General features: G+C 48.3%; 5 protein-coding genes across 5 annotated transcripts; 4 read left to right on the forward strand and 1 right to left on the reverse strand.

The window, feature by feature from the left end:
- On the reverse strand, nt 1-1,659 carry E1B28_012790 (uncharacterized protein; the record flags this gene model as incomplete). Its single annotated transcript, XM_043157936.1, has 5 exons — nt 1-415; nt 470-529; nt 580-929; nt 987-1,244; nt 1,301-1,659. The coding sequence occupies 5 exons, from the start codon at nt 1,657-1,659 to the stop codon at nt 297-299; spliced, it is 1,146 nt and encodes a 381-aa protein (XP_043005306.1). The 3' UTR covers nt 1-296.
- Nucleotides 1,660-1,759: 100 nt separating this feature from the next.
- E1B28_012791 (uncharacterized protein) lies at nt 1,760-3,826 on the forward strand. Its single transcript, XM_043157937.1, has 7 exons — nt 1,760-1,840; nt 1,889-2,031; nt 2,092-2,915; nt 2,967-3,029; nt 3,084-3,564; nt 3,621-3,676; nt 3,729-3,826. The coding sequence occupies exons 3-7, from the start codon at nt 2,698-2,700 to the stop codon at nt 3,739-3,741; spliced, it is 831 nt and encodes a 276-aa protein (XP_043005307.1). The 5' UTR covers nt 1,760-1,840; nt 1,889-2,031; nt 2,092-2,697; the 3' UTR covers nt 3,742-3,826.
- A 789-nt stretch (nt 3,827-4,615) lies between these two features.
- E1B28_012792 (uncharacterized protein) lies at nt 4,616-5,686 on the forward strand (the record flags this gene model as incomplete). The annotated part of the gene is made up of 6 exons (XM_043157938.1): nt 4,616-4,629; nt 4,683-4,952; nt 5,022-5,081; nt 5,139-5,211; nt 5,271-5,483; nt 5,534-5,686. 6 exons carry the CDS (start codon nt 4,616-4,618, stop codon nt 5,684-5,686), a joined length of 783 nt encoding a protein of 260 aa, XP_043005308.1.
- A 791-nt stretch (nt 5,687-6,477) lies between these two features.
- Nucleotides 6,478-8,658, forward strand: E1B28_012793 (uncharacterized protein; the record flags this gene model as incomplete). The annotated part of the gene is made up of 5 exons (XM_043157939.1): nt 6,478-6,490; nt 6,545-7,395; nt 7,450-8,015; nt 8,071-8,277; nt 8,334-8,658. The coding sequence occupies 5 exons, from the start codon at nt 6,478-6,480 to the stop codon at nt 8,656-8,658; spliced, it is 1,962 nt and encodes a 653-aa protein (XP_043005309.1).
- Nucleotides 8,659-9,275: 617 nt separating this feature from the next.
- On the forward strand, nt 9,276-10,875 carry E1B28_012794 (uncharacterized protein; the record flags this gene model as incomplete). Its single annotated transcript, XM_043157940.1, has 9 exons — nt 9,276-9,391; nt 9,455-9,570; nt 9,642-9,709; nt 9,760-9,905; nt 9,964-10,096; nt 10,154-10,199; nt 10,258-10,448; nt 10,517-10,622; nt 10,694-10,875. 9 exons carry the CDS (start codon nt 9,276-9,278, stop codon nt 10,873-10,875), a joined length of 1,104 nt encoding a protein of 367 aa, XP_043005310.1.
- Nucleotides 10,876-12,258: the final 1,383 nt, after the last annotated feature.

The following is a 12,258-nucleotide window of genomic DNA, read 5'->3' on the forward strand; positions in this document are numbered from 1 at the left end:
ATTTTGGGACGTGACACCACAAATCACTCGCGTTGAAGAAAGTCCATGTAAGTATCTTACAGTATGGGAGCAGCCACTGATAACGATAGCGATAGAGATGTAGAAAGTGGAAACGGAAATGGAGGACGCATAAGTCTGAATTAAGACACTGTAACTTGGCGTGGCTGTCAATAACAATAAAGATTAAGAAAAGACATCCCAGAAGAGTCCACGTTATATGTAGGGAGGATAGATGTAAAGAACGTTGATTTTTAAGGAGAGCAAAACATCAAACGACCGGCAAGGAGAAAGAGCTTTTACACGCTGGTGATAGGTAGCTCGATGGGACATGCAACATTGGACACTGGGGTTGAAGTTTTCTGCGTACCGATCAGCCCGAATATGTGCATCTCGACGACGAGTCGGAATTTGAGGCCTACGACAACGATGGTTAAATTTCTTCAGGATGACATGGCACACGAAAGCTCACCCTTCCGCACTCCACCAGGAGAAGCGCCTTGGTTTTTGCAAGCGTCATACCAATTTCTCCCTAAAGAGGCGTCATTTGAGGAATTGGATCGTCAGACTGAAAGAACTTACAAGTCTGGTCTGTGTCATTGGAGGCGATATAGCTGAAGTTCAGCGGAAGCAGGATATTGTTGAAGCGTTTCGGGGGTAATGTGAGGGATAGGTCACCAGAACCAACTTTACGGTTCGTGTCTGTGTCGTAAACCTCTGCATGCAACGGGTTGAATTTGATAGGAACATAGCTGGCAGTGGTATCCACTTGCAAATCGGCAAACGCTGCGAAGCTAAAGTTGGCGGGTGAGCGTTGGAAAGTGAGAGGCACAGCCTCTTCCCAGCTTCCTGTTGCATTGGCTAGCGGGTGATCACTGTTAAATGCCAATTTGGGTACACGAGGGATAACAAAGGCCAGAATGATTCCAATGCTAACATGAAGAACCCATGTTAGAAGTGAGAACCATGTAGAATGAGCAAGGACCCACATCGCGCAGATTATAAAGACAACGATCACCAGTACCCTTCTTGTGAGCCACCCTCCACACCAACCTCGATTTCCACGGTTCCATTCTTTCCATTTGGTAGCCCTTGCCTCCGCCTTGTTGGCCTTCCGTGACTTCTTCGTCATGTTATGCATTTCTTCCCGCTTCCACTCAGGTCCCATCGCAGGTACAGTTACCAGCTCAACTGGGCCAATTGTGCTGGCATCTTCAGCCTTTGGAGTATGCGCTAATGGTTGGTATCTGTCAGAGATGGAGGGTGTTAGAAATGAGAGCATCTATAATTCCATTAAACGCACCCTTCTTGGCTGGTAGCATCGAAGACGGAACTGTATTTTGGACCGGCATTGTTGAAATCAGCGTAAACGTCCCATGCTTCACCGTGTCCTCTATCTTCTTCATCTCGGCCACCCTTCACAGGTTCCTCTCTCCCAGCAAAAAAGAATGAGTTGCGATTATAACCAGCTGTACCAGGTTGACCATTATCCAAATTTCGGTGTTCAGCATCGTAGAATGACGAAACGTCGTCTCGCCCCCTGGCTTGTTGGTAATTATGGATATTTGGGGTCGAGGGAGAAGGAAAATCGCTGTTCAATGCATCCATAGAGGTTTTTCGGCCGTAGAAGGAGGAAACCGTAGATTTCCTGTTCGAGTCCATCTTGAAAGAGAGAGGGAATCAGGGCGAAAGCAGGCCTGGGATACTGAGTGGGCTCGGTCACGATTGCCCGCACGTTGTGACATTGCTTATGTCATGCAGCCTGCTCTCCGCTCAACAACGACTATTGAATATTGAAGACTGTTGATAATTGGATACTTGGGCTTGAAGACCAGCCACAGCGGTATGTTGATCTCGATCTATCTTAGACGATAAATTGAGAAGCGGCCAGGTCTATCTCCCTGTATCTTCGCCGGATACACGGTGAACCCTGAATATCGTAGCCAGGCAGCGAAGAGCCTTGCCCAGGTCAATTTCCAACGCCATTCAAGTTCAAACGGGCCGCTGAACGAATGTTCAGCTATTTTCCCCAAGGTATATCCTTCTGATCCTGAAGTTAATGTTTGATTATGCGAGCTTATGTCGCTTTTTAAGCCTTCGCTACCGATGTTTTCTCGCTGGCAAGTACAACTTCGCCTTTCCTTAATCGTGGTAGGCAACGGACTGAGCGGACCGAATGAAGCGCTTTGCGGCCCGCCTTGAGCTATGTATCACCGCCCTACAATCCTGCGTTCCAGCCATCACCGATGTTTTCTCGTTTGGGTTGAACGGAACACCCGAGGCGCTTTGCGGTCCGCTCCCCGGCGCTGGTCCTGTGGCTGATGGACAGCAGGCGAAGCGGTTGATTTAGTGTGAGCAAGGTTCCACGTTATGCAACACGGAGGTTAAAACGCGTTAAATTAACGTTTATGAATCTTTTCTGCGAAATAGACTCAATTCTCCGAAGATACATGTGAAGCTCATCCACTTGACCGAGCACAAAATATAGAACATGCTTCCTTTACACCCGTTCACATGTCAAAGTCGCTCAGAAAATCTTTCCATCCTTCGGGGTTGGAAATGGAAACGGCTTGGCTTTTTACTTGTGCCAACATGCCTTAGGTTTATCCGAGCCGGTATAAAGTCTGCTCTGAATCCAGAAATTCACTCCAGCGGCCCTCTAGTTGACACACAACAACACCTCGAAAACTCATCGACAAGATGTTCTCTAAACTTGCAGTCTTTATCGCATTGGCAGCGGCTTTCGTCCGCGCCGCTCCGTCTGCCACTACCGGTGACGCAGAGGAATTGGCTCCCCGTGCCGCCAGCTGCACCTTCCCATCGCCACCAAGGACCTCCAGTTTGAGTGCGGCTATGACCATTTCCGGTACATTCGATGGTGGCAACGTTCGTTTCGATCGTGGTTCTGGAGCTTGCCAGTAGGTCGCCTGACATCAGCATCATTGACCTTGATTAAAAACGATTCGAAGAGGCCAAACGGAAGGAGGTGACAAGGATGCTGTCTTCATTCTCAACAGCGGTGCTACTCTCCAGTATGTGTGATTACTCGCGTCTTGTTCTCATCTCAAAGCTTCTATCCGTAACAGAAACGTAGTCATCGGTGCAAACCAAGCTGAAGGTGTTCACTGCCTCGGTCCCTGCACCCTTCGCAACGTCTGGTTCGAAGATGTTTGTGAGGACGCTATTACTATCAAGCAGAGCAGTGGAACATCCACCATCACTGGTGGTGGTGCCAGAAACGCCGACGACAAGATTGTTCAGCACAACGGTGGAGGAAATGTCGTGATTGACTCGTACTGCGCACAGACATTCGGCAAGTTGTACCGTTCATGTGGTAACTGCTCGAGGCACGTCGTATTCTTTCTCAACTCTGCGTTAAGAATTCACGTAGCGTTCCTTCTTTTCAAAACCTTCAGTCAAACCAAACGAACGGTCACGATCTCCAATGTCAGCGCAAGCGGAGGAGGGACGCTCGCCGGAGTTAATTCCAACTATGGTGATGTAGCTACCATCAAGACTTCGACCATCACGACCGGAGGCGTGAAATCCATTTGTGACACCTACGAAGTGAGATAATCCATGCAGAAACCACTCGCATTGCTCTTATCTTCATACTCGTTTAGGGTAACGACAATGGCGACGAGCCCGAAAAACTGACCTCGAACCAGAAGAATGCAAAGTAAGTACCATTCTTAGTTCGAGGATACGGAAAGGCTTATGAAATGATTTAGCTGCGTATTCTGATCGTGCGGTATATTCACTAGCCATCTACTGTTATGTACTGAAGAACCTGTATTCTTATTCTTTGCCATTATGGAATGTCTCGGGCCATATCTCACGATTCTCGTTTTCTTCATTGGAACCACCGGAGTTTATCAGCTCTGCGGCTGACACCGAATGGTTTCTGTAAGTAATCTACAGTAGTGGTAGTACTAAGACGGTATGGGCGTACTCCACACCAATGCCCTTCTATTTGATGTCTTCCGTGCCTCTGACGGCGATGTCGATTTCGTGTGTAGCTTGTGACAGGAGTCAGGCTACGGATCTACGATATAGGGCATGGATGATGGGATATGGACGATGAAATGCCAGTATCGGGGTGCGAAGAGACGAAGGACGGCCAGGTACTAGATAATACCAGTGGTAGAAAGGAACTCAACATGGAAACAAAAACATACGACGGGACTCTCCACACTACCCGCCGCCGTCACATCCGATATTCTTGAGAACACACCTGATTCCTCGAGGAATTTGGTTATCAGTGACTCTCTGATGGAGGGGACGGCGAGCCCGGCTGGTCCGGCTTTCTTCGGCTCTGCCCGCTAAATGCAAAAGCCGGAAAGCCGAAATTTCGCAAAGTCATGCGACTTCGGCTAATCTTCTATTCCTGCCCTCGAATTTCTGGCTACTGTACCTTATTCTTATTAGCACAGATTAATACTATTCTATTGCAAATATTAGTAAAGTGTGGATATGTAGGCCATAGTAAGGGTATAAGTAGGGTGTGAGTCCTCCCGGGGTTTACCTGTCTCAGGCACGAAATAAGGCTTCCATCAAAATCACCGAAAGCCGAAAGCCTGTTGTGATGAGTTTCTCGTTTACTTCGGTTTGCCTGTGAATGCTGACGCCGTTGTTCGTAGCAATGTGTCAGATTCTGATTAATATTGACACGCAGACTGTCTCAGCGCTCTTCAATTTGGACGGCCACCTTGTACGATGTCTGCTTCAAAAACTGCTCTCATCATTGGCGCGACTGGGCAAACCGGTGGTTATCTTCTCAAAGAATTACTCGCATCACCTCATTTCAAGCGTGTACACGAATACGGCCGAGGAGTAACTCAACTGGAGACGCTGTCCGAAGGAAAAGAGAAGCTGGAACAGAAAATAATCGACTTTGAAAAGCTGGAAGAAGATGGGGCGTTGAAGGGAGGGAAATGGGATGTGGTATTCATTACGTGAGTTTGAACTACATATATTCGTCCGTTTGCGCTTCTTATCTTATTCCGTTTGGTTTGCTTGTGAAGGCTGGGCACCACGAGAGCAAAGGCTGGGAGTGCCGAGGCCTTTGAAAAGATTGATAGAGAGTGAGTTAGACTGCAGATACGATTGTATCAAACTAATTTCAAATTCCACGAGTCTAGATATGTTATTCGCGCTGCCAGGGAAGCGAAGTCGAACGACCCGTCGCACCCACAACGACTCGTGTATTGCTCTGTGAGATTCATCCCAAACGTCTTGTTGAACTCGCAACTGACCTCTGGAAATGCAACTAGACAAACGGCGCGAATTCCCAATCCTCATTCCTATATCCCCGTAGCAAGGGTCTCACGGAAGAAGGGTTAGCAGCCCTGGGTTACTCTGACACTATCATCTTCCGCCCCGGATTTTTGGTTGGTACTGCACGACCAGAATTGCGAATCGGAGAATACTTAGCTACCAAAGTAACGGGCGTTTTGTCATACTTTTCCTCAAAGGTTGAAATCAAGGTACATACATAGTGTGTTTCTTCCGGTCATCGAGACTTACTCCTCCACAGGTTGCAACGCTAGGCAAGGCGATGTCTGTCGCGGGTTACCTTGGTACAGAAAGCCTTCCTCCGCAAGCAGGAGCCACGAAAAGTGGAAAAGAAGGGGCACAGTTCACGCTCATTGGCAATGTTGGGGCACTTGAGCTGGCCAAAAATGTTTAGGTGAAAACGTGGTCTGGATTGGAAAAAAGCGATCGTATTTCCGATATTCTACATATGCATACATAATATAAAGGACCATGCTTGTATTCTTGAAAATTTCTCCATGGTTTATGTTGCAAAAGCGCAATCCCGCTCCAGTAGCGATGTATCATGGGCTTTGACGGCCGCTGAACTCGAACATCCAAATAGCCGTGTATCGGATGAGAAAACTAGTCGGTGGACCCTTTCAAAGTTTCTGCCCGCGATCGTCCTGAATAAAGTAGCCCGACACTGCAAAACGTCCGAGTTAAGTGAGCTGCAGGAGTCAAGAGGTTCCTGGTACTCCCGAAGACACCTTGTTGAAATTTACGGGCATGTTCGGAAGCATTCAAATTAAGTCCGGACTGTTCGAGCTGTCTATGATTCGACATTACGCCTTTGAGATTGTTGCTCGGTCCGTTTGGAATAGGATCTTGCAAACGAACGAAAATCGAACCAACGACGAGCCACTATCCCTGTTTGCGAACCGTTGCATGATAGTTCATTCTTTAATCAATCGATTTAGGCTTGTGTCATAACCCACAATTGAGCGCGTGTTCTCTGACCAGAGCCTGAGGCCTGAGGCAGGAGGTAAGGAGATAGGTGATTACATAATCGATCCTCCTCACTGGAACCCATTTGTCGAAGACTAAAAGAAGGCTACTCTCATTGTTTAAACCCTCTTCTGTACCACCAGTGCGTCGTTTGTTTCTCTCTTATATTACTACTGATTAATGGGACATTGTAATTCCACAGCCTCTTTGTGAAAGGTCATGAATCGACAAGGTAATGCCAACGCCGTGTATCGAATAAAAAACGAATAATGAGACCCAAAAACAGGACAACCCCAAAGGCCACCGAATCTAACACCCAATCCTGCTCTTGCAACTCAATTTCGGTCACCTTATCCCTATGGAATGCCACCTCGAAACGTCCTTCAAGCAGGAGGATACGTGCCAGGAATGCAGCCTAATAACCACCGAACACCCGCGCAACAATCACAAACCCAGAACATGGTTCCTCAGCCAACTCCAACGTTCATACAACAGAGAGGGCAGAATAACTTTGGATTCGGAGGGATGGGACAACATCAATCGAACAACGCCCTACAACAGCAGCAACAACAACAGCAACAGCAAGTGAATGGAGCATCAAGCTCACTTCCTCCGCATCTCACACAGACACCAAATCTCTCAAATTCGCAACCAGTATCGGCAACGAGCGAAGTTGGGTTCGATCCGAATGACTTTCCGGCTTTGGGGTCGACTTCGACAAATGCCAATAATGCTAGCGGGAATAATAATGGGAGCGGGGGTAGCAGTGTGACGACGAGCTATGCAAGTCAGGCTGGAACTGGAGTTGGAATGGGCGGTGGTGTAGCAGTTGGGGGGGCAGGGGGTGGCAGCGGCAATCAGCCAAGAGATTTCACTCCAGATGATTTTCCGGCCCTTGGTGGACAGCCCCACTCGCCAGCACAAACTCAAAATCAGGACACAGGACATTCACATCCGCCGGGCCTTAACGGATTCCAACATCCAGAACATTCCCGGCAAAATTTGTTGGGCACGCTGAATGGTGGTGGAGGATTAGCCACACCGGGCATGTTACACTTAGGACCTTCACAGGCGAGAAATATCCATCCAGGATTCCAGCAGGCACATACAGATGCCGAGAAGCAGCAGCAGCAGCGGGTCAGGCCTTTCTGAACATTTCTTGGGCGAAGAAAGATGCTGACTATTACACAGAACAATTACAACTTGAAACTAAACCAGGCCTCTCACGCAGCATGGACATCGCCGAACATCAGTCAACAACAACCCCTAGGAACAGGTTTCTCAAACGCACCTCCCACACCCTCTGTACCTCAACAAAATGGCTCACATCCAGTGCAGAATCCCATATCCACCCCACACTCGAGTGCACCACCAGGTGTACCTCCTCCTAACGGGTCCTCAACAGCACCTTTAACACCTGGATTCCAATCAAACGGGCTGGAATCGAGTCCGGTCAACCCCAATGGAAACACAAACAATCCGAATCCAACACCGAATCCCAACACTTCCAGTAATAACCCAAATCCTCCTCCGCAACCGAACTCAACGCAGGACGCCAATTCAATGCCGAACTCAACGGCGCACGTACATCAGCATCCTCAAACGCCGGCTCAACAGATACTAATGAGTGCCGCAGACAGATGGGGGCTTCTCGGGCTGTTAGCGCTGATCAAGAATGCAGGATCAGAGGTGGACCAAGGACTGAGTAGTATTGGCCAGGACTTAGGGACGATGGGATTAGATATGGGGTATGCTGGGTGAGTGGTGGCCTGTTTAATCTACCCGTGTCTGTGACTTATGATTTCGCCGCAGGAACCTATATTCGACATTCATAACACCATGGGCAGATCAATCGGCAGCACATACGGTTGAACCTGATTATCACATACCAACATGTTACAACGTCCAACCACCACCACCAGGACCAAGTAAAGCCACCGCATTCAGTGACGAGACGTTATTCTTTATGTTCTATTCATCACCGCGCGATGCCCTTCAGGAAGTGGCAGCGCAAGAACTGTACGTGGTCGTGGTTTGTGCCGTTGATTTACATCATCCTGATCTTTCGTCTTCAGATGGAACCGCAATTGGCGATTCCACAAAGAGCTCCGGATATGGATAACAAAAGAAAGCGGCGCACCTGCATCTCAGAAGATACCGATGGGCGAAACTGGGCAATACACCTTTTGGGATCCGGAGAACTGGATGAAGGAACGGAAGGATATGACGGTGCTGTATAGCGACCTGGAGGAAAAGACTGTTCCTGTATTCATGCCTGGTCCGGGTTTAGTTCCTGCTGCAGGAGCACAGCAGCAAGGACAAGTTGTAGGTGCCGCACAACAAGTGCAGCCCACCGTAGGAGGTCAACGAGGGTCGTTTCAAATGGGTGTAGCGGTATGATAAAGTTGATGAGACTGTTTCTCTTCACCCTGTCCTCTCATTTCTGCATGCACATGATTCACATCATATTTTATCTCTCGCTCTGTCCTTGCCTGTTTCTTTCTGCTTTTTCTCGAACTGTGTGTAACTCTACCACTCAAAACTGTCTCTCTATCATCCTTCGTCGTGCCTCCCCTCTTTATACGCTTAACCGTATTTCTTTGCTAGTGACCTTAGCCCATATATAGTTAGTGACGACATTCGGTTTATTATTCACACAATTTTTCTTTCTTTCGGGTAATAACATTAATGGCGGCAACACAGCATATTTACAACACCGCGCACATGTTCCTCGACTCGGATGTTTCGAGGAAGTAACTTTATTTGACAGACCACAAGGCTTGAATAAGTGCTGCTATATGCCGACGAGCACAGTACTTCTCTTTTTTCTTTTTCTCTTTCAACCGCCGCACTCGATCTGAGCCTAGATGAATTACCGCTGATATTGATCCGATGGATCGAGTCGGAGTACAATATTTTTGACCGCGACAGTCATGCCTCCCTATCAACCCCCTTTATAAAAGCTCGGGACAATTTCCATTCCTTCCACAGATTTCTCAACCATTCGAACGGTTCAGATGAATACAGAACCGGATTTTCATCTAGAACCGCTTCGTCGTGCTGGCCATGCTGGCCATGTCAAGAGATGCCTAACCGGCCTTCCAAGCTCTCAAGTCGACCTCGATGGTGCGAGGTGAGTGAATTTCGTGTTCATGTATTGTCGAAAATGATGAATGCTTTCGTTTCGTTCTTTTAGAATGGCGCTGGCTTTCTATTGCATTGGTTCCTTGGACCTTCTAGGCGTTGTTATGGATAAGATAACCCAAGCCGACCGCGATTCATGGCGATCATGGATATGGGAGCAGCAAACTCGTAGGTGGCGGACATCATCGGGGCGATGGAAGGTTTTTTTTACTGCAACTGACTTTGGATTCTATGTTTAGATGGCCAATATGGAACAGGATTCCGGCCAAGTCCTTTTATGACTTCCGGAGCCATTCTTGACCAGACGGTATGTTATGTCTTCTTTTAATCCCTATTCTCACATGCATTTTACTCCAGCAAGGGTACACGGAATACGATACACCACATCTTGTTACGACATACACCGCCCTATTGTCGCTCTCGATCTTGAGAGACGATTTCTCAGCCCTGGATCGACAAGGCCTCCTACGATTCTTGAAAGTGTGTCAAACGGAAGACGGGAGGTACGCTGTTCTCACAGAATGTCAAAGGAGAAGTGGATTCACTCTCTAACCCCTTCAGTTTCACAACCATTCCCAACAGCGGAGATACCGACCTGCGGACGTTGTACTGTGCCTTTGCTATCAGTAACATGTTGAACGACTGGTCTGGCATTGACGTCGAAAGAGCTTTGTCGTTCATAGCCGCGTGTAGGGTACGGATCAGATGCAATCGTTGGAGACGTGGGAACAACTGACGGTTCATTTATCAGACATATGAGGGAGGGTACGGCCAGTATCCTCACTGCGAAGCCTCTGGTGAGCTATTTCAATCTCTTTCGGGCAATCGCAGATGAATGAACTCCGCCTTTCTCAGGAGGACCCACATACATTGCGATAGCGACGATGTATCTTGCGCCGTCCCGATACAGGCGTTTAACGCAGGGTGAGAGGGAGAAGTCTGTCCAGTGGTTAATCAACAACCAAGCGGATTCCGGAGGGTTCAGAGGTAGAACCAATAAGGAAGCTGATGCGTGTTATTGCTTCTGGTGCGGTGCTGCACTGAAGGTAAAGCTTCTCCCTTCAAATTGTGATTTGCACCTATGAATGACCCCACCTGGAACTCTCCGAATTAGATCCTCGGTGCAGGAGACCTCGTAGACTCTTCTTCACTCGCTAGATTCATTTCTGAATGCCAATTCAAATATGGTGGTATAGCGAAGGCTCCCGGTGAACATCCCGGTAACTAAACTCCCCTCTCGCCTGCTCTTCGGAATGTTCTGGCTAAATCCGTCCCTCTACTTTTTCCCCAGACCCTTACCACACATACCTTTCTCTTGCCGCATTGTCGATGTATCCGCCGCCCATAGATCAGAACTCTCCAACGAAAGCGTCATGGGACTTTGAGCCGCTCGATCCTTTGCTCAACGCCCGAGAAGGGACAGTCAAATGGCTACGGGAGCACATCCCTGACTCTCATGGTCGGCTAAACTAGTAGAGTTCCGCCCCAGTGTGACATCCTTAGACTTTGTTTCTTCGAGTAGAATGATGTTCCTAGCCTAAATGCGAAGAATCATATTTAATCATTAACAACTTAATTGAATAAAAACTGACTTGACGATGCACGTTCAGTACACTATTCAAATTGCTCGCATGCTTTCCCACCAGCTCATTAACTCAAAATCGTACATATGGCTACTCTTACTCGCGAATAGACTCGGACATTGGCCTCTTGAGTGGTCGCGTCTCCACATGTCAACGGCGCCGTTACACCCTTTTCCTGAGTCCCTGTGCAAAGAAGTGATAGTAGTTTTACCCCAGAAGTCCGGACACGGGGACATGGCACCTTTTCCCTACCATGGCAGCCTGGCAGGGACCGATTTGATGCTAAACGCTAAATGTATGAAGAACCCTCGGTTATGAATTCCGGCTGGATTGTGGTCGTTTAAGAAATACAGTGCATCTGTCGATCGGGATTCGGAGTCTTTTAATGAGGGTTGGTACGGAAGTTCAGTGGGTCTTGCGACCTAAGCTGAGGACTTTCATCGAATGGTAAGTAGTAGCATGAATCCGGCCGCCTTCAAATGCTCAGCGATCTGTGACGTGAGACTAGAGAGCCCCTTCAAGAGGGGGGGCGGGGGCGGCTTCGATCGAGCACAGAACTATGAGGAGTCCCCGTTTTCCTGAAGCAGACTTGAGGGAGAGCCACTACGTACAAAGGTTCTGTTGATCGCGCATCTCTGTAACTCCGTGGATGAGAGGTCTCGCGGAGTGCCAATGTTAAATGAGACGCACCTCCCTGTAGTGGAGCTTGAGTACTGAGTCTTGAGAACAGAAGCCTACTGTTCGAGTGCATGAGGGGATGAACTACTATAGCGGGGTGTCTTAATTGAGCGACCTGCAGCTCATTTCCGAACTATGACTCAAAGTACTTGCCCAGTCGGCGAAATGGAAAGCACCCGGACAGCTGTGGGGATTTTCTGGTTTACGTCGCGGCAGGTTGGAATGATTCGGGAAGTCACGCCAAGAAGGACCACCAGTTAAACTTTTTGCCGTGCATTTGTTGACCCTTTTTGGAAATTTTGAACGAAGGTGGGTAGCTTACCGAGAGGGTGGCGTCGAATGTTGGCGGAGGCGTGTCATATTATCAACCGTCCAGGTCGCCAGGATGTTATTACACGGCTTCACGCTCGACAAGTCCTTGAGAACTCGAACATAACATATCTGCAACGCGTCTGAGTGAGTTCCCGGGCTTCTTCGACCAAATACCAAGTTTCTCCTTTCGCTGGGGATTCCCGGAAAAAGAGAACCCTCACTTTGGCTCTAAGATATATAATTCGTTACTCGGCTCGGTCCTACCCGATGTCTAAGTTCAATG

This window comes from Marasmius oreades, chromosome 8 (genome assembly GCF_018924745.1).
Source record: "Marasmius oreades isolate 03SP1 chromosome 8, whole genome shotgun sequence".
NCBI lineage: Eukaryota > Fungi > Basidiomycota > Agaricomycetes > Agaricales > Marasmiaceae > Marasmius > Marasmius oreades.